Here is a 22,671-nt window from a genome sequence, read left to right as displayed (position 1 = left end):
CACTTCTCAGCCCAGCCCTGCCTCCTGTCAGTGTCCCGTTGTAACCCACGGCAACTCCTACACCGTCCACAGCTCCACCAGCCTTCACGTTACCTGCTTGTTGTCCATCTTGCTGAGCTGTCTCGACCCAAAATGTCAGTTAATCCTTTCTTCCCCCACAGAAGCGGCTTGAACTGCTGAATTCCTCCAGTTGACAGTTTGCTATTCCTCAACCACCAAGACTAGATGACCCTGGCCACTTTTATTTATAGAGTGACAGCGAGGAACAGTCCCCTCTGGTCCTTTGAGTCATGCTGCCCAGCAACCCCCCTAATTAAACCGCAGCTTAATCAATGACCAATTAACCTATCTACCAGTCTGCCTTTGGACTGTGGGAGGAAACGGGGCACCCAGAGAAAGCCCACAGAGGGAGCATACAAACTTCTTACGGGCAGCAGCGGGAATTGAACCCAAATGGCTGGTGTTGTAAAGCATTGTGCCAACCACTATGCAACCATGCCACCCTGGTTAGCTTGTCCATCTCTCTGTCTGGAAAAATTGCTAATTGACTCTGAAGTTTCTTGCATTGGAGTTCGGTCTTTGATACCTTGTTGACTGAGGGAAATGTTCTGAGAGATAGACTAGATTTGATGGGCCAAATGGCCTCCCTGTCATGAGAAACAGGAATAATGTCTTGAGGACATGGAGGGCTTAGTGGATGAGCCTAGGACCAGAGGGCATGGCCTCAGAAGGGCATGAGAGATGAGGAGGAATTTCTTTAGCCAGAGGGTGGTGAATCTGGAAATTATTGCCACAGGTGACTGTGGAGGCCAAGTCATTGGGTATATTTAAATTGGAGGTTTGGTGAGGTTTTGAAGGTTGCATGTGTATATTGAAAGATACAAGTGATAGATGTTGTTTACATCAATGACCACAATTGATTACTCCTGGCATTAGAGATCACGGGGGGGGGGGGGGGGGGGGGAGAAGGCAGGAGAACGGGGTTGAGGGGGAAAATAAATCGGCCATGATGGAATGGAATTGAATGGCCTAATTTGCTCCTGGGTCTTGTGCCTCCCTCACACTGAGAGACTATCTTTGATTGTTGGAAACATTCTGAGAGCTGATCTGGGCTTGAAGGACCGAACGGCCTCCCTTTTGGTGAGAATGATACCTTGGGACTTCCTAACAGGGAGAGGAAATTAATTTGCGTTTTTCTAGATCCTTTTTAAAAAAATTTTTTTGGTGTCATTATCGGATGGGCAGTAAGTCTATTTATAAAAGTGAGTTGAACACTGGAAACTGGGGCATCGAGTGTGGTGATTCAGGATTAGGCTTGTATCATGTGTTTCATCGGATGGTAAAGGATTGCTACTTTTTTAATTTCTGAGGAGAGATGGGTCAGTTTTGTGTTGAAACCCTGTTAGCAACCTTTTTTATTCCCCTTCCCCCGTTCAGTCCTGTCCTGATGTCTAAGTTTGCTTTATAGGAAGCAGTAGTTGAAGTATTTATAGTCCTCTGACTGTACATAGTAGTGGGGTGGAGATGCATCCCTACCAAAGGAATGGTAAGGCACTCTTTCCCTCTGATCTACAAAACTTCCCAGGGCCCCACTCTTCTCTCTGGCAAAGTGCAGAAGATCCCTTGGCCATTATTTGCAAAGGAACACGGATTGTCTAATAAGGTTGATCGTGGTTCATTTGGTCAAGTACATTTTCACCCAGATAAATGGCTGCCTCAATTAGTTGAAGCTTCATGGAGATAGTTAAGCAGTTCTTTAAAATACATTTTTAAACTAAGTTTTAAAAAAAACTTAAGTGAAAATATGGAACAAATTTGAACATGATCAATAACACTGCACTACAATAAAACAGTATTAGTTCCTAATAGTTTATGAAGGAATTCATCCAGTGTACACTGTCATGTTCTTTTGCTTTTTGACTGTAAATGAACAAATTCAGCACCCGACACCTAGTACTGTGCAGATAATGGACAGTCTTCACACAATGCTTTCAACAATTGCATCCTCCAAATCTTCGTGTTCATTGTAACATTCAAGGTGATTGTCGATACCTTCACATTCTTCCTACAATGTAACCCCTTGGGTCGCCTCAGGCTCGCTCAGTTCGTTCTCGTCTAGGGGGAGCAGCCTTCGGCCCCGCCAAACTGGGTAATCAGCTGGTGTGGATGCTGTGTGATGTCCCCGTCTCGCCCAAAAACAGACAGTACACCATATGCGATTAAATGAGTACAATTTATAAAGGTTACTATAACTAAGTGATTAATAACGATACAGTATATATCAAGAGAAAATTAAAGAAAAGGCGCCAAACTTATCAAAGTCCAAACCACTTCGTGCACAGCCGTTGGAGCTCAATTACTGAAGTCTTCTGGCCACCATTCGATCCCCTCCGAACTCCTCGACTCGCAGCTCAGGACCCTCCGAACTCCTCGACTCTCCAAACAGCTCAGGACCCTCCGAGTGGTCAACCAAGCACATCTAGCTTCATCCCCCCCCCCCCCCGGAGAATCTCCCGGCCTCGGACCCCCTTTTGGGGTCCGATCCTCGCCCAGCTTAGAGCATTGCGTCCTCTCTCTCGACCCCCTCGCGCCGATCTGCCCAAAAGCCCGTCAACAAAAGCTTACAGACTCAGAAGAAAGAACATTAATCCCCATTTGGTTTACAAAGGAATACCATTCTCGTTATCAGTAAATTAGCATTCCTGCTAGTTAACAAAAAGAAGAAACCCTCTTTACACTCTCCCTCCACCAAATAAAAGTCATGTCCTCATGACTACTAAATAACTCGCCACCTTTCCTGCCAACACACCGTAACCCAAGTACAAACAGTGACATCTCCTCCCCACACAGTAACCCTCACGCCCTGTTCCTCAGGCGCTACTTAGGCCAACTATCTGGGAGTTCCCTAACCCTTCTGAGACCTCCGTACCCCCTCACCTAAACCCTTCAGGCTCGGACACAACTGGGGATACCTTGGGCCCACTACCAACTCCTCTCTCAACCTCTCACTCATGCCCCACACTGCACACAGCTAACCCTCCCCGCTACACCTGACTCAATGGGAGAAGGGCCAAAGATCTCTTCCTCAGTCGAGGGAAAGTCAGCAAAAGGCAGCATGTACCACACATCCAGCACATCATCCATCGAATCTGTATTCTTCCTCATTCCTGTGATCGGTAGCTGCTGTTTGATCTTCTCCAAACGGAAACACGTGGCCTGCACTGCTCCCGCAGTCTCTTCAGCCTCCTGTTCAGTATTCACTGCACTTCTCTCCAGCTTTTTCTTCCTCATGACTTCTTCCAGATCAACTTTCAGGTTTTGCACTTCATTTGAACTGTTGATGGTCACCTTCAGGTTCCCTTCAAGCCTCCGCTTCTCTCTTCTGAGATTTGTCTGTAATTTCTTCACCTCCGCAAACTCCCTTCTCCGGGTTCTCAGTTTGCTATTACCCTCAGTCAGACAACATTCTCTCCAACTTGTAAGTCTTCCGAATGGTTCCAGATCACTTTCTCCAGTCTCTCCGTCTTCATTTCAAACTTGGTTCCGTAGAGACAGTCACTCACGAGCTTCGACCTTCGCCAGCCCGGGCATGTGTCCCGAAAACACTTTTAACTCGGTAGTTCTCAGCTGCTCCTGCAACGACCTCACTTCATATTTTCCTGAGGCAAATCCAAACACCAAGAGATCATCCACATACACCAAAACTCCAAATGCCTCCACATCCCCTATGGTCTTCCACCTGCCCAGCAGGAAGGTTGCAAGGGCTCCAGATATGCCCTGTGGCATCTTTTCGGACCCGAAGACTCCTAGGGAATTTATAACGGCCGTCTTCTCCTTGTCGGCCCCACTCATCGGGATTTGGCAACATCCACTCCTCAGATCCAGCACCTTAAACCACTTCACACCACTCAGACAGGCCATCGCCTCTCTGGCCCTCAGGGCCATATTCTGGTCACTGACAGTGCGCCTCTTCAACGCAATACAATCCACACACACGCTGCCTTGGTCTTCCACGGCTTCAGGGGCCAGTTGCCGCAACCTCTCTCTCTCCGAGGTGTCTTCAGCAGTCAACTCCGCTCCCTCGTGGTATTTCGCAGCGTCCACTAGGAGGGTCTCACCCTCAGATACTTCCCCCAGGCCGTACCGCCAATGGCTCTTGTTTGAATTCGGTATCAGCCCAATGCTGCTACACACGTCCACACAATCAGCTCGAGACTCTGGGTGCATCGACAACGCCTACAAACAACGCTCACCCGCCTCCTCCGGGCAGGCCCCCAAGCGCACCAGCAGGATATTGGTTCTCTCTAGAACAGAAACGCTGCCCGTCTCAACAGGGTCCGGACACATCAGCATTAACGATTCCTGAACCTCAGTCTCCTCCACATTTGCCTCTAAGAACTCCATTTTCACTGACCAACAACCGTCGTCTGGATAATCACCGGCACTGGTACCCCGAATCTCCAGTGTTCTCAATGTCGTCAAGGGTAAATGCTTCCAATGACGGTTATGAAACAAGCTGTACAGCAACTTAACCGGCGCCCCGGTGCCGAGGATGGCTTTAACTTGACTTCCATCCATCCGTAACAACACCTGTGCGCGTGGCCCCTCTAAGCCTTCAGGAATAGAGTCTGTTCCTTTCGGGAGTTCCTTGGTACATTGCTGGGAACGTGCTCCCCCAGAGACCCCAAGCCGTTCCCCCACTGGGCCTCCTCTAAGTTTCCCGACACCTCTCGAATCAACGGAACAACTGATCCCCTTGGCAGATCCCCTTGGCACCACAAGCAATTTATCTGCCCCCCTAGGCAAAAAGAGATACCCTAAAAACTTCCCACCAATCTCCTGCCACGGATATGATAAGCCCCCCCAGCTGCGGCATTTGACTTCCAGTCGAACCACACACATTTTCCCACACATTCCCAGAACTGGCAGCGGTCACTTCGAGGTAATTACACCCGACAGTTCTAACAAAGTCACCAGCCCGCCTACTCAAACTTTCAACCCGTCCCTGTCGCTTTCCCTCAGCCAAGCACTGCCACTCACCCAACAACTGAGGGGTCCGCTCCGCCCCTTTAGGGCTGGACGTTATTCCAACAACCGGGCGGAGCTCACCACTGCTGAAACATCCCAACCTGTCACTCCTCACTCTCCAAACAGTACGGACAGTCCATGGTCCCACCACCATTTCGTCAGCACTAGTCGGAAATCGAACAACGACCTCCAGGCTAGCAACAGCAGCCACCCCACCCAACACACACGTAGCGATAACCAGCAATCGCACACCCACAAAGGCACACCAGCTCTTCGCCGCAGACACAATCCAAAGAGGGCGATCCCACAGCTTTCACAGAAATCAACCCCGGACGAGCACCCCACAATGTAACCCCTCGGGTCACCTCAGGCTCGCTCAGCTCGTTCTCGTCTAGGGGGAGCAGCCTTCGGCCCCGCCAAACTGGGTAATCAGCTGGTGTGGATGCTGTGTGATGTCCCCGCCTCGCCCAAAAACAGACAATACACCATATGCGATTAAATGAGTACAATTTATAAAGGTTACTATAACTAAGTGATTAATAACGATACAGTATATATCAAGAGAAAATTAAAGAAAAGGCGCCAAACTTATCAAAGTCCAAACCACTTCGTGCACAACCGTTGGAGCTCAATTACTGAAGTCTTCTGGCCACCATTCGATCCCCTCCGAACTACTCGACTAGCAGCTCAGGACCCTCCGAACTCCTCGACTCTCCAAACAGCTCAGGACCCTCCGAGTGGTCAACCAAACACATCTAGCTTCATCCCCCCCCCCCCCCCCGTCCTCGGAGAATCTCCCGGCCTCAGACCCCCCTTTGGGGTCCGATCCTCGCCCAGCTTAGAGCATTGCGTCCTCTCTCTCGACCCCCTCGCGCCGATCTGCCCAAAAGCCCGTCAACAAAAGCTTACAGACTCAGAAGAAAGAACATTAATCCCCATTTGGTTTACAAAGGAATACCATTCTCGTTATCAGTAAATTAGCATTCCTGCTAGTTAACAAAAAGAAGAAACCCTCTTTACACATTCAAGGTGATTGTGGATACCTTCACATTCTTCCTAATTCTTATTGAAGTAGATGAATCGTTTAATTTTCACTCCCAGCTGTTTCTGGCATCCCTGGGTCTGAATGTTTGAGACCACTGTGAGCAAAAGAGTTATGGTTTGTCTTGCTGCTTGCTTCTCGTCGCATATCAGTGACAAAAATCACTGCCTTTTTGAACACAAACACACACTACTGATGCTGTATAAAAACTGCAGACTCTAATCACGGTGTAGTGCCGATGGCTGCACAAGTGCAAGTGACTGACGCTAGTTAGGACCTGATCAGCCACAGTCTCCTGTTGCAATTAAGTGGGCTAGGTATGACACCTGCTTAGCCCCCACCCCCACAGCCCCTCTCTGCCCCCACAGATCAGAGTCATGAGCAGCCGGTGCAGATCACAAGTCCTGATTATGCGACCACTGACGCCAGGCAGACAATCTCTGAAGAGTATTGATAATTGTTGGGGGTTCGCCCGTCCTGTAAAGGCACTTCCCAGAAGAAGGCAATGGCAAAACCACTTCTGTAGAAAAATTGTCGACAAAGACCGCACTCGCCCACGCCACACGACACAGCGCTTGATGAGGAGTGTCCCAAATAAGCGAATAAAGTCCTGGCAATCTTGTCGATTAATTTTAGAGTTGTCCCAATTAAGAGGCTGCCCTGATCAACTGGCGTCCCGATTAAGTGGAATCCACTATTTCTTTATGAATGAATGTGCCTGAATTAAATAATCTGGGGCCTCTGCCAATCACCTGAGCTGCTCTGTCAGCAGTGCGTCTTTTTTATGATTGGCAAGTGATCCAGAAAGCATTTGCAAAGGTTCACAATCAGGTTTAACGTCGTTGGCATGCGTCGTGGAATTTCGTGGGCACTAGTACGTTGCGATACGTATTAATAAAATCTGAAGTCGTGCAAAGAAAGAAAAGTAATGGTGAGGTAGTGTTCACGGGTTCAAAGTCCATTCTGAAATCTGATGACTGCGGGGAAGAAGATGTTACTAAAACGCTGAGTGTGTATCTCCTCCCTGATGGTAGCAATGAGACGAGGGCATGTCCTGGGAGATGGGGGTCCTCATGACCGATGCCCCCATTTTGAGGCATTGCCTTTTAAAGGTTTCCTGGATACTGGGAAGGCAGGATACATGATGGAGCCGGCTGAGTTTACAACTTTGGGCAATTTATTCCCCCCCCACCCCGATCTTGTCCTCTCTATACCAGACACTGATGCAATCAGTTAGAGCACTCATAAATGTCTCTGGGCACCGATATGACCAGCGTCCATAAGTCGGTATGGTATCTCAGGTAAAGCAGCTGAAAAAAATCAAAGAAATCTTAAAGTGGAGGGGGTTAAACTGTTCCTAAAATGTGCAGGTATCCCTGATGGCTCCTATCCCGCTGTTATCAGACACTTTATCTGTATAAGAAGATGGACTCTCGCAATCTGCTTCGTTATGACCTTGCACTTTAATATTGGCTGACACTGCCTTTCTCTGTAGCTGTTACGCTCTGCGTTTTCATCTTGGGTGGGACCAGAGGCTCCCAGTGGTGTGTTGGCCATCGATAACCATCCTCCTGTGCAGCAGAGAGGTCGGTTCCAAGGGGCCAATTCCCCCCCCCCCCACCATTTGATGATGGGTCGGTGTCCCGCTGGTACATAGGGGTGAGCGTAGCGCTGTTACAGCGCCAGTGACCCGAGTTCAGTACCATTGCTCTCAGTGAGGAGACCAGTTAGTATGTTAATGGGAGCAATTGGACGGTACAGGCTCATCAGGCGGTGCTGAACATGTACAGTCGGCCTTCCTTATTTGTGGGGGAATTGGTTCTGAGACCCCCCCCCCCGGCAGATACCAAAAAAAAGTGGATGCTCAAGTCCCTTATTTAACCTGACTCAGTGTGGTGGTCTTTAGGACCCAGCGGAACCCCAGACTTTATATAACATGTTCAGTGCAGTGGACATTAGGACCCGGTGGCGTAGCTCTGAATCCGCGGTGTTTCTGTTCACAAAAATAATCACGATCATGATTGGAAAATAAGGTGGAAGTAATAAAGCGATCGGAAAGAGGTGAAACGCCATCGGTCATTGGAAAAGCGTTAGGCTACAGTTGGTCAACAATCGGAACAATTTTAATGGAGCGTGTAAAAGGCCCTGTCCCGATGAAAGCTACAATTATTACTAAGCAACACAGTGGTTTAATTATTGAAATATGTATGTTTCTTAAGTGTTTTATATGTATAGAAAGGTAAAATATGTACTATGTACTAAGACAAACATTTGACTAATTGACGCTAAATAATACCGGATGTACCTGTTCCGTCTTCAAATCCGACTTAAGGACGGACTCGGGAATGGAACTCATTCATAACCCGGGAACTGCCTGTACTTTTAAGTCATTTCTAGATTGCTTATAATACTTAATACAATATAAACACTATGTAAATAGTTGTTATACTGTATTGTTTAGGGGAAAATGATAAAAAAAAATAGTCTGTACACGCTTAAACAACGAGTGCTGGAGAGAACTTCCGGGTTTTCCCGATCTGGTTGGTTGAAGCCGCGCGTGCGGAATCTGCGGATAAGGAGGGCCGACTGTATAAAGTACGTGTCTCCCGAGAATATGCTATCTCTGTTGTAGTGAATGGCACCAAAGCACATCAGACCGATAAGAAAGAACAATTATTACTGTTGGAAGGGGAGGAAACTACTTTTTGCTGTCTTTAGAAATGAATTGTATGCACAATGGGGGCTTTTGAATTTTCTGGGAGCTCGCTCGTGGGTGTGTCTGTTAAGTAATAGTTTGTTAGCCGAACTTGTATGTTTATTCATTGACAAGATGCATTATTATCAAAGTTTGTGTACGTTGTACAACCTTGAGATTAGTCTCCTTACAGGGAGCCACGAAACTGAGAGACCCCAAAAGAACCCATTTTAAAATAAAAAGATTGTCAAACACCCAATGCATTGGGGGGGGGGGTGGGGGTGGTTGTAAGCAAATAGCATTTCTCCTCGGAGCGACGGAGGATGAGAGGTGACCTGATAGAGGTGTACAAGATGATGAGAGGGCACAGTTTTAAGGTGCTTTGAAGTAGGTGCAGAGGAGATGTCAGGGGTAAGTTTTTTTTAATGCAGAGAGTGGTGAGTGTGTGGAATGGGCTGCCAGTGACAGTGGTGGAGGTGGAAACAATAGGGTCTTTTAAGAGACTCCTGGACTGGTACATGGAGCTTAGCAAAATAGAGGGCTATGGATGAGCCTAGGTAATTCTAAGGTAAGGACACGTTCGGCTCAGCTTTGTGGGCAGAAGGGCCTGTATTGTGCTGTAGGTTTTCTATGTGTCTATAATTATACCCACCATCATGGGCACTAGCTTCTGTAGTGACCAGGGCAACTTCCTCAGAAAGGCAGCGTCCATCATTAAGGATCCCCAACACCCAGGTCATGCCCTCTTCTCATTGCTCGCTCAGAGGTACAGGAGCCTGAAGACACACTCTCAACGATTCAGGAACAGCTTCTTCCCCTCTTCCATCAGGGAGGAGGTACAGGAGCCTGAAGACACACACTCAGCTATTCAGGAACAGCTTCTTCCCCTCTGCCATCAGGGAGGAGGTACAGGAGCCTGAAGACACACACTCAGCGATTCAGGAACGGCTTCTTCCCTTTGCCCATCTGATCTTTAAATGGACATTGAACCCATGAGCACTATCTCACTATTTATTTCTATCTTTGCACTAATTTAATTTAACTTTAATTCGCATTTTTTCTCGTGAATTACAATGTACTGCTGGTGCAAAGACGACAAATTTCAAGACATGCCGATGTGAATCGGGATTCTGATTTATTTTACAAGGAAGAGCACAGTTGGAACAAACAAAATGCAAAGTGTTTACAGCAGTCATGGTGTTGTTGATCTGTGTAATTAGGTGTGTGCCAACAACAAATGATTTAAGGCAGGGGACCCCAACCCACAGTGCACAGACTTCTTACTTAATGGTGTTGGTCCATGGCACAAAAAAAGGTTGTGAAGCCCCAGTTTAAGAGAAGTAGCTGTTCCTGAACCTGGTGGTGTAGGCCACCGAGCTTCTGTCCCGCCTCCCTGACGGGAGCCACGCGATGATGGCGTATTGCAGGTGGTGGGGATCTCTGATAGACATTCCCTCCCTGGAGCAGAGCAGATGCTAACATGCCGTGACAGAAAGTTGTCACGGGCTTGAAGGGCCGAGTGGCCGCTGCTCATTTTGAGCATCAAGTTCTCAGGTGACTGGTCGCCGACCACTTGTTCGGCGAGAGTTGGCTGCTTGCTCGTCTGTTTGCAGGTGGATTTGGTGAACTGTGCTCTGTCTCATTCTGAATGCTCACTTCTGCTTGGCAGCCATCTGTTAAATTTTCTTTTTCAGTGTGCAGCCCACAGGTTTGGCCCGGTTGCTGTCTCATTCCATTGAGTTGGGTGAGATTGCAAGATAAGAGGTGGGAGTATATGCAGAAGGACTAAACATTTTAAACTTTGATCTCTTTCTCCCCACAGTAAAGTTTTGTGTATTTTGCCTTGTGAACTTTATACCCAGACTGATAAATTCTGTGTATACAGCACCAGTACTGCTGGGAAAAGTCCCTGTGCAAATCACTACACCGGAAACAAACAGTGCTGATGCTTTATAAGACAAGAAGACTGAGGAGCAGAATTAGGCCATTCAGCCCATCAAGGCTGCTCCACTGTTTATTTTCCCTCCCAGCCCCATTCTTCTGCCTTCTCCCCCATAACCTATGGCACTCCTACTAATGTAGAACCTCTCTCCCTCTGCTTTATCAGAGGTTGACATTGGAGAGGGTTCAAAGGTTCATGAAAATTATTCCAAGGTTGAAGGGCTAGTCATATGATAGCTCTAGGCCTCTCCTCGCGGGAATTCAGAAGAATGAGGGGGGATCTCGTTGAAACCTGTCAAATGTTAGAGTGAACATGGAGAGGATGTTTCCTATGGTGGGGGGGGAGTTTAAGACCAGAGGACACAGTCTCCGAATAGAGGGAAGAAACGTGAGGTAAGTGACTTTGACTGTGGAATGGTTGTTGGTGCCAGATGAGGTGATAAGAGTATTTCAGAAACTACTGATCTCCTGGGATTTTAACCCACAAGAGTTTCTAGAGTTTGCAGAAAATACTGCTGAAAAACAGGGAAAAAAATCCAAGAAAATTCGTAGATTTCTACAAACAATTACGTAAATGGATATGTCGGCCTCAATTATAAGCCAATGTGGGGAAAATTCCAGACCACCATGCACAGAATTCACCGTGCAACCAATCAGTGATGAGACCTCCGTCCTACATCACAAATGAGTTTCCATAATGAGGGCTAATCAGCTGGTTGACACGTACATAAAGGCCGAACGTACCGCAAGTGTGGAGCACACTGATGACGTCTCCCCGTATGCTGACGAAGAAGTTTGCAAATGGATTGCCAAGATCGGAGAACAGCTCAACCTTTCGTTCTTGCAAACCTTCTCTGGACCTACTCCAGTGCCAGTGTATGGGGTGGGGAGTGTTCTTGTTCCTTGGCATCGCCACCCGATATGGAGTCTCCAATGATACAGAGGGTTTGCCGGCTCAGCCAGCCTCCCACCACAGGCCCCTTTCCCCCCCCCCCCCACCCCCCCAGAGGGGACATCTCAGGAGGCTTCAGTGCAAGTTTTCTCACAAGATCTCCTGGTGTGTTGCATGCAGGTTTAATCAGGGATGCTGATTTGTCTCCTGCTCTCAGCCTATGAGAGAGTGTTTCTGATCTGTGATTTATTTAACCATAAAAACAATTACAGCACGGAACCAGGCCATCTCAGCCCTTCCAGTCCGTGCCAAACGCTTACTCTCACCTAGTCCCACCGACCTGCACTCAGCCCATAACACTCCATTCCCTTCCTGTCCATATACCTGTCCAATTTTTTTTTTAAATGACAATATCGAACCTGCCTCTACCACTTCTACCGGAAGCTCGTTCCACACAGCCACCACTCTCTGAGTAAAGAAGTTCCCCCTCATGTTACCCCTAAACTTTTGCCCTCGACTCTCAACTCATGCCCTCTTGTTTGAATCTCCCCTACTCTCAATGGAAAAAGCCTATCCACGTCAACTCTATCTATCCCCCTCATAATCTTAAATACCTCTATCAAGTCCCCCCTCAACCTACGCTCCAAAGAATAAAGACCTAACTTGTTCAACCTTTCTCTGTAACTTAGGTGCTGGAACCCAGGTAACATTCTCGTAAATCTCCTCTGTACTCTCTTTTTTCCTCTCTCCCCTCCCACTGTTGCTGTAGCGCAGGGACTCCTGCAAGGGCATGGAGCCAGCGGGTCAAATCCTTGCTCTCTGTGGCGCTAATGTCAACCAGCACTTGCAGTCATGAACACGACGCCTCCGGCAGTTGACAGGAGGTGCGGCCTGTGATCTCGGCCAAGTCTGGTGCGCCCGTGGAGGGAGAGGATGGAGCGGGGCAGGGTGCACGAGCAGCACCACTTCATTAACTTGCTCTCACTGGCCATTCCATCTGGGGCCCGAGTCTTGTAATGTGTGCCAGTTCCACTGTGCCTGCTGTTAGGTTGCTGGTGCTGTTTCAAAACTCCTTTCCAAAGACGAACGGGTTACGACTAGTGAGTTGGTGGTGTGCTATATTGGTGCCGGAAGCCTGCAAGCTGGCCCGTGGCATGTCGTCAGAATGTGACTGTTAGGGCAAATGATACGGTTCACTCTGTTTCAATGTACTGGACCTGTGACAAATAAAACTATAATATTCAGAAAGGGCAGGGTGAGGGAACGCATAGAGGGATCAGAAATGGTGAGGGGGAGTAAGTTCCTGGCTGTTAATATCTCTAAGGATCTAACCTGGGCCCTGAGTATCAATACAGCTACAAAGAAGGCACGACAGTGTCTACATTTCATTGAGTTTAAGGAGATTGAAAACTTGTACAGTTGTACTATGGAGAGCATTCTAACTGGCTGCATCACTGTCCGGTATGGGGGGGGGGGGGGTGGTGCTACTGCACAGGGTTGAAATAACCTGCAGAGAGTTGTAAACTCGGTCAGCTCCATCACTGGCACCAGCCTCCATAGTATCCAGGACATCTTCAAAAAGCGATGCCTCGAAAAGGCAGCATCCATCGTTACGGACCGCCATCACCCAGGTCATGCTGTCTTCTCGTTGCTACCATCAGGGAGGAGGTACAGGAGCTTGAAGACACACACTCAACGATTCAGGAACAGCTTCTTCCCCTCTGCCATCGGGGAGGAGGTACAGGAGCCTGAAGACACACACTCAACGATTCAGGAACAGCTTCTCCCCCTCTGCCATCAGGGAGGGGGTACAGGAGCCTGAAGACACACACTCAATGATTCAGGAACAGCTTCTTCCCCTCTGCCATCAGGGAGGAGGTACAGGAGCCTGAAGACACACACTCAACGATTCAGGAACAGCTTCTTCCCCTCTGCCATCAGGGAGGAGGTACAGGAGCCTGAAGACACACACTCAGCGATTCAGGAACAGCTTCTTCCCCTCTGCCATCAGGGAGGAGGTACAGGAGCCTGAAGACACACACTCAGTGATTCAGGAACAGCTTCTTCCCCTCTGCCATCCGATTTCTGAACAGACATTGAACCCTACCTCACTACTTTTTTATTTCTGTTTGCGTGACTTAAAATTTAACTATTTGTATGTGTTTACTGTAATTAAAATTTTTTTTCTTTTATGTGTTGCATTGTACTGCTGCTGCAAGGTTAACAAATTCCACGGCATATACCAGTGATATGAAATCTGATTCTAATTATAAGCTTCTCTGTTGGAGGTGTAATGCGTTTCAACGCCCACGTGAGAAATAAACTTGAATCTCAAATCTAACAGTTGTAACACGGGTACATTGACGCATGCAGCGAAATGAACAAACTGAGGACGTGCTCGGGGCAACCCGCAAGTGTCGTTACGCTTTTCGATTCGGTCCCTCTCCTTTGAGGCTGCCTGATCTGCTGAGTCATTCCAGCCTTTGTATTCTTGAAAGATCTTGGCCCACATAGCCGTCTCAACCTTTCCTTGCCGTGCACCTGTCCAAGTGTCTCTTTAAATGTGATTCTGTTTGCCTCGTGAGCCCCCGAGAGATTCTGCAGATACTGGAAATCTTGAGCAGCAAACACAAAACGCTGGAGGAACTCGGCAAGTCGGGCAGCATCTGTAGAGGGGAATATAGAGTCCATATTGAAGTGATGCAGCCAGTTAGAACGCTCCCCATGGTCTGTCTGTGGAAATTTGCAAGTTGTTTGGATGACAAACCAAATCTCCTCAAACTCCCAATGAAATATGGCGGCAATCTTGCTGTCTTTGTAAGGCACCTGGGAGAATGTACAAGTTCATTACAGACAGCAGTGGGAATCGAAACCTTACCGGTGATTGCTGCCACTTTGAAGCGATTGTGTGTTAACAGCTACACTACTGTGAAGGCCCACACTCGGGCTACGTCCACGCTACACCAGATAAATCCGTAACTGAAGCTTTTTCTCTTCGTTATTACCCTTCGTCCACACTAAAGCAGCGTTTTCGTCCCCCGAAACCGGTGCTTTCCAGGGTGTGTGTTTTTGAAAAAGCCTCTTGGGCAGATCAGTGTGGACGGGGTAACCGGAGAAATCTGAAAACACCGTCAGACGGCAGCGCGCCATCTCATTGTTTTCTTGAACACAACCTAACAATTTCAAAACAGACGGCAACGAGACCGAAGCCAGAAGAGTTAGAAATGTACTCACCAAATACTTTGACCTATAACTTACTGAATAAATAAGTATACTCACTTTGCCCTGTTTTCTGTCCTTGCTTGTATGAAGGTGGTTTACCTATTTATGCAAGTACTTTTCTGACAATAGATGTGTAACAGCCGAATGTAACATTGTATAGAAATACAAGATAATGCTGATGCAGACATGTTTTACACACTTAATAAGGTACTTTATTAATGCAACAGAGTCAGTCAGTTTTTCAATGTTCGTCATCAGTCGGGTCATACTGCCCGTGAACTCCCTGTCAGTTGCCTCCATACGCTTCAGTATTTGTTGTTTTTTTTTAAGTCCTCCTGCGTGAGAGCCAACAGCTGCCCGTTTAAGTTTTAAGTTTAAGTTTAAGTTTTCCTAGTCTGTAACTGCACAAACGCGCACTTTCACAGCGAGATTTGACACCAAACATGTCACTTTTTTTTCTGTAAATGTGTCCTGCGCATGCGCAGTAGGAGATTTGCCGAAATCTCCGTTTCAATGTGGATGGAGATATTTTTAAAAACGCATAGTGTGGACGCTTATCGTTTTTACGCAAAACCGGCGTTTTCAAAATTATCCGTTCTAGTAGGACGTCAGTGTTTCTTCCCCTTCACTACCAGCTTTTTGACTGTTCCATGAACAGTACCTTTTCTGTTTGCATTGATTATATATGTTTGTAATCTGTAGTAATTACTTTCTGTCTTTCCACTGTACTGCTGTAGCAAGACGAATTTCACACCCAAGTCAGTGGTGTTAAGCCTGATTCTGTAAAGACGTGATATTTCTTGAGTTAATACATTATGAAAATGTTGACTCAAGTATTCTGCACCCATTTTCAATTAATGTAACTTTAATGAAAGTTTTAAAGCGTATTTTGAAACTCATTGAGTTGCAAGGCTTCCTGTACACTGAACCATCCAGCTTTTTCCCAGGGAGCCCTCAGACGATTTGTAATGTGCGTCCAGATCGGTCTGCTCTTGTGACTGGCATTTTGACTGAATCGCTGTGTCTTGTTTTATTTTTAATGCAGTCGAGGACCATGTCAGTAGACCTGCAGGGAGACACCTCGCTCCAGGTTGAGATCTCGGACGCTGTCAGCGAGAGGGACAAGGTGAAGTTCACCGTCCACACCAAGGTACGGGGGTGGGGGAGGGGTCACGGAGGTTGGCGGCTCACCAGCTTGTCCTGTGGGTGACGCAGGAACGTTACCTGCTGGGCCACCAGAGTGTGGGTATGACTCATGCCTTCTGGCTCGGTCGCCTGAAGCAGAAGGTTGTGTCTTCGAACCCTTGCTTATGGGACTGATTCCTCTGGGGGAGGAGGATGGGGAAAGTGAAGAGTGAGGCATGGGAGAGGCTTACAGAACAGTACAGGCCCTTCGGCCCACAATGTTGTGCTGACCCTTTAACCAATCCAAGATCAATCTCCCATATATAACCCTTCCATCCCACATATTCACTCCATCACTCAAGTATCTATCTAAAGTCTCACATAGGCCCATCAGGCTGGCGCTTATGCCAGTTTCCGTGGAATGAAGTGACTGAGTATGGGACGCCAGTCTATCGCGAGGTTAACCCCCAGCATTTTGCCGGTACCCATTCTCACCTGGGTGAACTAGAGCAGTGTGTGGTTAAGTGCCTTGCTCAAGGACACAACATATTGCCTCGGCTGGGGCTCGAACTCGTGACCTTCAGATTGCCAGTCCAACGCCTTAACCACTTGGCCACGCACCACACGCATGCCTATCTAAAGAGTCTCTTAAATGCCCCTAATGTATCTGCCTCCACCACCACCCCTGGCAGGGCATTCCACTCACCCACCTCTCTGTGTTTTCAAAAAGAAAAGATGTGACTCTGGCTTCCCACTCTATGCTTCCCTACAATCACCCTAAAATTATGTCCCACCTCGTATGAGTTACTTCCACCCTTTGGGAGTGGTGGGGGGAGTCTCTGGCTGTCCATTCTATCTATTCCTCTTATCATCTTGCAGATCTCTATCAGGTCACCTCTCATCCTTCTCTCCAAAGAGGAAAGCCCCAGCTCGCTTAACCTCGCTAATCCAACCTCAAGGTCATAATTTTAAGGCATGTGCCTTTTCTCATGAGTTGCATAGTCTCCTTCACCAAGAGGGGAGGTTGGTTTCCATGACTTGCTGGGCGGGGTCCCCGATCCCTCTGTGGTTTCTTGCGGTCACGTGCGGAGCAGCTACTGGATCCAAAGCGTTGGATAGGATTGGTCAATGGTTGCATTTACTGTCAGAGAATGTGTACACCCTGAAATTCTTACTCGTCACAGACGTACATGAAACAGAAGGGAGAAAACTCAAAGAATGAATGGCAGGAAAATGTTTGAGCCTCAAAGCCCCCTCCTCCACATACGAAAATATCACCCCAACTCTTCACTGCATCCCCCCCGTGTTCCAGCAGGACACATCAGCGTCCACCACCCGCCAAGCAAAAGCAAAGCCCCCTAAGAGAGTCCGTGATCTGCTGCCCACCAAAAACCATTGTTCACCCAACGTGTTCAATGTGCCACGGGCTTTCTTGGGGGGGAGAGAGGGGGGGTGTCACCCCTTCCACAGCGAGAGGGGAATCTAATAGCTCGCTGATTCAGTGTTACAATCTGAAGCGGCACTTGCTCGAGCTCGCCTGACTAGAGAACCTGCGGGCTCTGCTTCCCAGCCCCGTTGAGATAGAGCAATCGCTCGAGTGCCGAGCCCTCTTGATGGCCACGCCCGCTGTCTCGACGTTCTGATCTCCTGCAGTGCGACCCTGGCGCGGAATCGGGTCCATGGTCGCCACCCGAGGTACTGAGAGCAGCCGGTCCAGGAGTGGGACCCCACTGGTGCGACGAACCGGAGTTTGAGTGCAGCTGTAGATCACAGACTCGGGCAGTACCCCAAAAAGCGGGTGGAAAGACGTTAAAGAGAGTGGTTCAAGCTGTTTCTCGGATGAGCTTGAAGCCTCCCTCTGGTGCCATATTGGCTCCTCCCCTGATGAGCTTGGGGCAATGGTGGGTGTATGGATGGGATCGGAGCTGGTTTATTTATTGTCACAGGCACCGAGATACAGATTCTTGTGTGCTGCTCATACAGATCATCACACACTGCGCCGAGGTAGGGCAGGGTAAATCAATAACAGAAGGCAACAGCTACAGTGCAGCGCAGGTCAGCAGGTGCGAGGTAGATTGTGAGGTCCAGAGTCCATCTTATCATACAAGAGGTCCGTTCAGTAGTCTGATAGCAGCGAGGTCGAAGCTGTCCTTGAGCCTGGTGGTGGGTGTTTTCAGGCTTTTGCCCAGTGGGAGGGGGATGTCTGGGGCAGGTGGGGTCTTTGATAATGTCGGCCTCTTTACTGAGCCAGCAGGAGATGTAAGGGGAGCCCGTGGGGGTGGGGGTTGGTGGCGAGGCTGATTTTTCCTGACGTGCTGAGTTGCATCCACAACTCTCAGTGGTTCCTTCTGGCCACGGGCAGAGCAGTTGGTCCGCCGGTCCGCGATGAATCGGGGAGGATTCTTTCTGTGTGCATCAATAACGATCGAGGAACCTTCTGAATTTCCTCAGCCTCCTGAGGAAGGAGGGATGCTTGTTCACTTCCTTGGTCGTGGTGTGACCTCGTGGTTGGACTGGGGAGGGCTACTGGTGACATTTACTCCCAGGGAACTTAGAAGTCCTCAACCCATGCGACCTCAGCGCCATTGACGTAAGACAAGCCAATGGTACGTGGATAGGGAGCTGTGGGCCGGAGGCAGGCGGCTGGGACTAACACGCAGGCCAGCACGGGTCAGTATGGATCAGTTGGCCTGTTTCGGTGCCGTACGACTCTTAAGAATGCTGCCACAACGTGCACAGATCCAGCCAGCGTGCGACAAAGTCGCGGCAAAATTTATTAACCCGTACACATGTATGTCACCGTGAGATTCATTTCCTTGTGGGAATTTGCAGGAAAGTAAAGAAGTGCCACAGAATTTGTGTTGCTTTATTTTCCTGTAATTGCCTGGAAGAAGAAAATGAAGAAATTTATGTTCCACGGGTGGGGGGGGGAGGTTTTAGAACTACACCATGACAGCTCGGGGCATTCCGGAGTCCGGAGTTCTATTCCGGTGCCGATCTCTAAGGAGTCTCTGTCCGTCCTCCCCCGTGGAATGGGTGGGCTTTCTCCGGATGTTCCAGTTTCCTCCCACAGGCCAAAGACGCGCCAGCTGGTGGGTAAATTGGCGATTAACCCTCACCTAATCGGGCACGCCAGGGGTCGCTGGGGCAACATCACTCAAAGGGCCAGAAGGGTCTGCTCCACATTGTACCGCTCGACAAGTAGAACTTTGTGTAAAAACTATTCAGGTAGGCTAACAAGCAACCAATGTGCAAAGCAAGACAAACTCTACAAATGATTAAAAAAAAATGTAATACTGTGAACATGGGGTTCGAGGGCACAGCAGCCCTGAAGAAGGGTCTCAGCCCGAAACGTCGACTGTTTACTTTTTTTTTCCATAGTTGCTACCTGACCTGCTGGGCTCCTCCAGCATTTTGTGTGTGTTACTCTGGGTTTCCAGTATCTGCAGGTGTTTCTGAGGGGTGTGTTTCAATAGACAATGGGTTGCAGGAGTAGGCCATTCGGCCCTTTGAGCCAGCACCGCCATTCGCTGTGATCATGGCTGATCATCCACAATCAGTACCCCGTTCCTGCCCTCTCCCCATATCCCTTGACTCCGCTATCTTTAAGAACTCTAACTCTGGAAAGCATCCAGAGAATTGGCCTCCGCTGCCTTCTGAGGCAGAGCATTCCACAGATCCACAACTCTGGATGAAAATTTTTTTCCTGAACTCCGTTCTAAATGGACTAGCCCATATTCTTAAACTGTGTCCTCTGGTTCTGGACTCCCCCAACATCCGGAACATGTTTCCTGTCTCTAGCGTGTCCAATCCCTTAATAATGTTGTGTTTCAATCAGGTCTCCTCTCATCCTTCTAAATTACAGTGTATACAAGCCCAGTCGCTCCAATCTTTCAACATATGACAGTCCCGCCATCCTGAGAATTAACCTCGTGAACTTACGCTGCACTCCCTCAATAGCAAGAATGTCCTTCCTCAAATTTGGAGACCAAAACTGCACACAATACTCCAGGTGTGGTCTCACTGGGGCCCTGTACTACCGCAGAAGGACCTCTTTACTCCTATACTCAACCTCCCTTGTTATGAAGGCCAACATGCCATTTCTGTGCTGAGTTTTTCATTCTGTGGTGTAGAGTCAGTAAGCGTGTGCAGTCAGTGACTAGAAGGAAGAGCAGGGTGAGGTGGCGTGGTGGGGGGGGGGGTTGTTTCTCTCACAGCCAGTGTTGTTTGTAAGCACATCACCTTCTTCACCGCGGTCTGTGGTTTGTAGCTAGTGCGATCTGGCCACATGCACACAGTGAGTGCCTCTCTTCACTTTGTACTTTCCACCTTTCAGACCAACCTCTCCCACTTCAAGCAACCGGAGTTCTCTGTGGTTCGACAGCACGAAGAGTTCATTTGGCTCCACGATGCATACCTGGAGAACGAGGACTACGCCGGCATCATTGTGAGTGTCTGTAGGCTGGAACGCGGTGGGATCCCTTCAGGTAGCTGCTGGAGGACGGAGCCGTGGGTTAGTCACAGAGTGAAGCTCCCTCCACACTGTCCCATCACACACTCCCGGGGTCAGACACAGAGTGAATCTCCCTCCACACTGTCCCATCACACACTCCCGGGGTCAGACACAGAGTGAATCTCCCTCCACACTGTCCCATCACACACTCCCGGGGTTAGACACAGAGTGAATCTCCCTCCACACCGTCCCATCACACACTCCCGGGGTGAGACACAGAGTGAAGCTCCCTGCACACCATCCCATCACACACTCCCGGGGTCAGACACAGAGTGAATCTCCCTCCACACCGTCCCATCACACACTCCCGGGGTCAGACACAGAGTGAAGCTCCCTGCACACCGTCCCATCACACACTCCCGGGGTCAGACACAGAGTGAATCTCCCTCCACACTGTCCCATCACACACTCCCGGGGTCAGACACAGAGTGAATCTCCCTCCACACTGTCCCATCACACACTCCCGGGGTTAGACACAGAGTGAATCTCCCTCCACACCGTCCCATCACACACTCCTGGGGTCAGACACAGAGTGGAGCTGTTCTGATTGCGCTGGGAGAAATCGAGGAAAAACTGCTGTATTAAGATCGTGAGTTACTTGGAGTTGGTTTGAAAAGTCTCTTGGACATCTGGAGCGGCTGGTTTAGTGCGGAAGCTTTGTTTGGAGTTTTTCTGCCAGTTCGGACAGGGTCGCACCCTGCTGTGGCCGCTGGCAATTCGTCAGGAAGCCGGGTCGCTCCAAAAACGGGAGACAAACGCGGTTGTTTCCCCACTGACATCGGGACAACCTCCTTCCATCTCTATCGTCGTAGCTCACGTTCGGTGTAGGAGTCGAAACATCGTTTGAGACGTCTCAACCTCTCACGGCCTGGAGTTTCTGCAGGACTAACGGAGCCTTTCCTGGCGTTGGAATTTCTGGCACTGAGCCAGCAAAGTACTGTCGAGTACAAACTTTTCCGGCCAGTTACTCAACTCGCTCCAGGACTTTATAAGCAGCACCACCACCGTATCATTCTCGATTCGGACATTGAAGCAACATGCCGGACAGGTTTACAGGGAGTCGCAGGCCTTCGGGGAGTTATGCAAAGGCGTCTACCTCTCCAGCCTCGGACAACGCCCTGTTTCGGTCAGTGAAAGTGGAACACGGGGTGCAATGTATTTTGCGTCCTGGAACTACCCTGGAAAAGTGCGCGGAGGCTATGGTGGACTTGTTGGGGAGAGATGGAGTTTTGGCCACTGAGAAAGAATTCGGGAAGGCAGTGTTTTATCTGAGGAATGATAAGTTGGTGCATCGGGCCCTCAGCCCTCACATCAGTGGAAAACATCTTTTTACAGATGGAGCTGGTGACAGCTCCCACACATCGCATCGTCCTCAGTCACGTAACGCCTTTCATTCCCAACGAGGACCTGCTTCCCGCACTGGCCCGCTTGGGGCAAGTACAGTCAGAAATAACTGCCCTCAGGCACAAATTCAGGAGGCGCACCCGCCGGACCGTAATCTCTTTCCGGCGACAGGTATTCATGCAGCTGGAAAGGGAGGACGAAGTTGAGGGCCGGTTTACTGTCTGGCACGCGGGGGCAGATTATCAGGTGTATTGGAGCTCTGAGTGCCCACGGTGCCATGTGTGCGGGGAGGTGGGGCACTTTCGGAGGGACTGTCCTAGCACCCGAAAACCCAGGGAGTCCACTTCGGGAGCTAGTGCCCCAGCTACCTCTGCCCCGATCCCATTCCTGCTCCTGCCCCTGACCCTGTCTCTAACCCTGTCCCTACGTCTGTTCCAGTCCCTGCTCCTACCCCGGTGGTTCAGGCGGGTGTTCCTGAGGCTACGTGCAGGAAGGTTCAGGCAAGGGACGGGGTGGAGCCTGTGCGGGGAAGGAAAGTGAGGAAGAAATCCAAACACATGAAGAAGTCGGCCCCCGAGACCGCAGAACTCAAGCCCATTTGCCCTGAAGTGGAGCGGGGGGCTCGGGGAAGTGCACAGTCGGACGGGTTGTAGGAAACGGAGAATAATGCTCCATCGGTGAATCCTGCACCCGTGTGCTCCTCCAGCTTGAAGAGGAGAAGGGAATGTTCCCCCAAGAGGGCAGGGAATGTAGATGCGGGGGAGACCCAGAAAGAGGTGGGAATCTGGGTGGAAGTAGTGTTTAACCCTGAATCCCCAGATGCACCCACCAGTCCTGTGGTGGGTGGTGTGGTTGTGCAGGAAGCTAGT

General features: G+C 49.2%; 1 protein-coding gene across 1 annotated transcript in view; it reads left to right on the top strand.

Annotated features, from left to right (window-relative positions):
- Nucleotides 1–22,671, top strand: part of LOC132384052 (sorting nexin-32-like) — a 65,775-nt gene that overhangs the window by 1,640 nt on the left and 41,464 nt on the right. Inside the window, exons 2-3 of the mRNA XM_059955344.1 lie at nucleotides 15,866–15,970; nucleotides 20,282–20,392. Of these exons, the coding sequence (XP_059811327.1) occupies nucleotides 15,866–15,970; nucleotides 20,282–20,392 (216 nt within the window). The remainder of the gene's footprint in view (nucleotides 1–15,865; nucleotides 15,971–20,281; nucleotides 20,393–22,671) is intronic.

The sequence above is a fragment of the Hypanus sabinus genome, chromosome 31 (genome assembly GCF_030144855.1).
Source record: "Hypanus sabinus isolate sHypSab1 chromosome 31, sHypSab1.hap1, whole genome shotgun sequence".
In the NCBI taxonomy this organism is placed as follows: Eukaryota; Metazoa; Chordata; class Chondrichthyes; order Myliobatiformes; family Dasyatidae; genus Hypanus; species Hypanus sabinus.
Note: the sequence above shows the minus strand (reverse complement) of the source record. Positions and strands in the feature narration are given on the sequence as shown.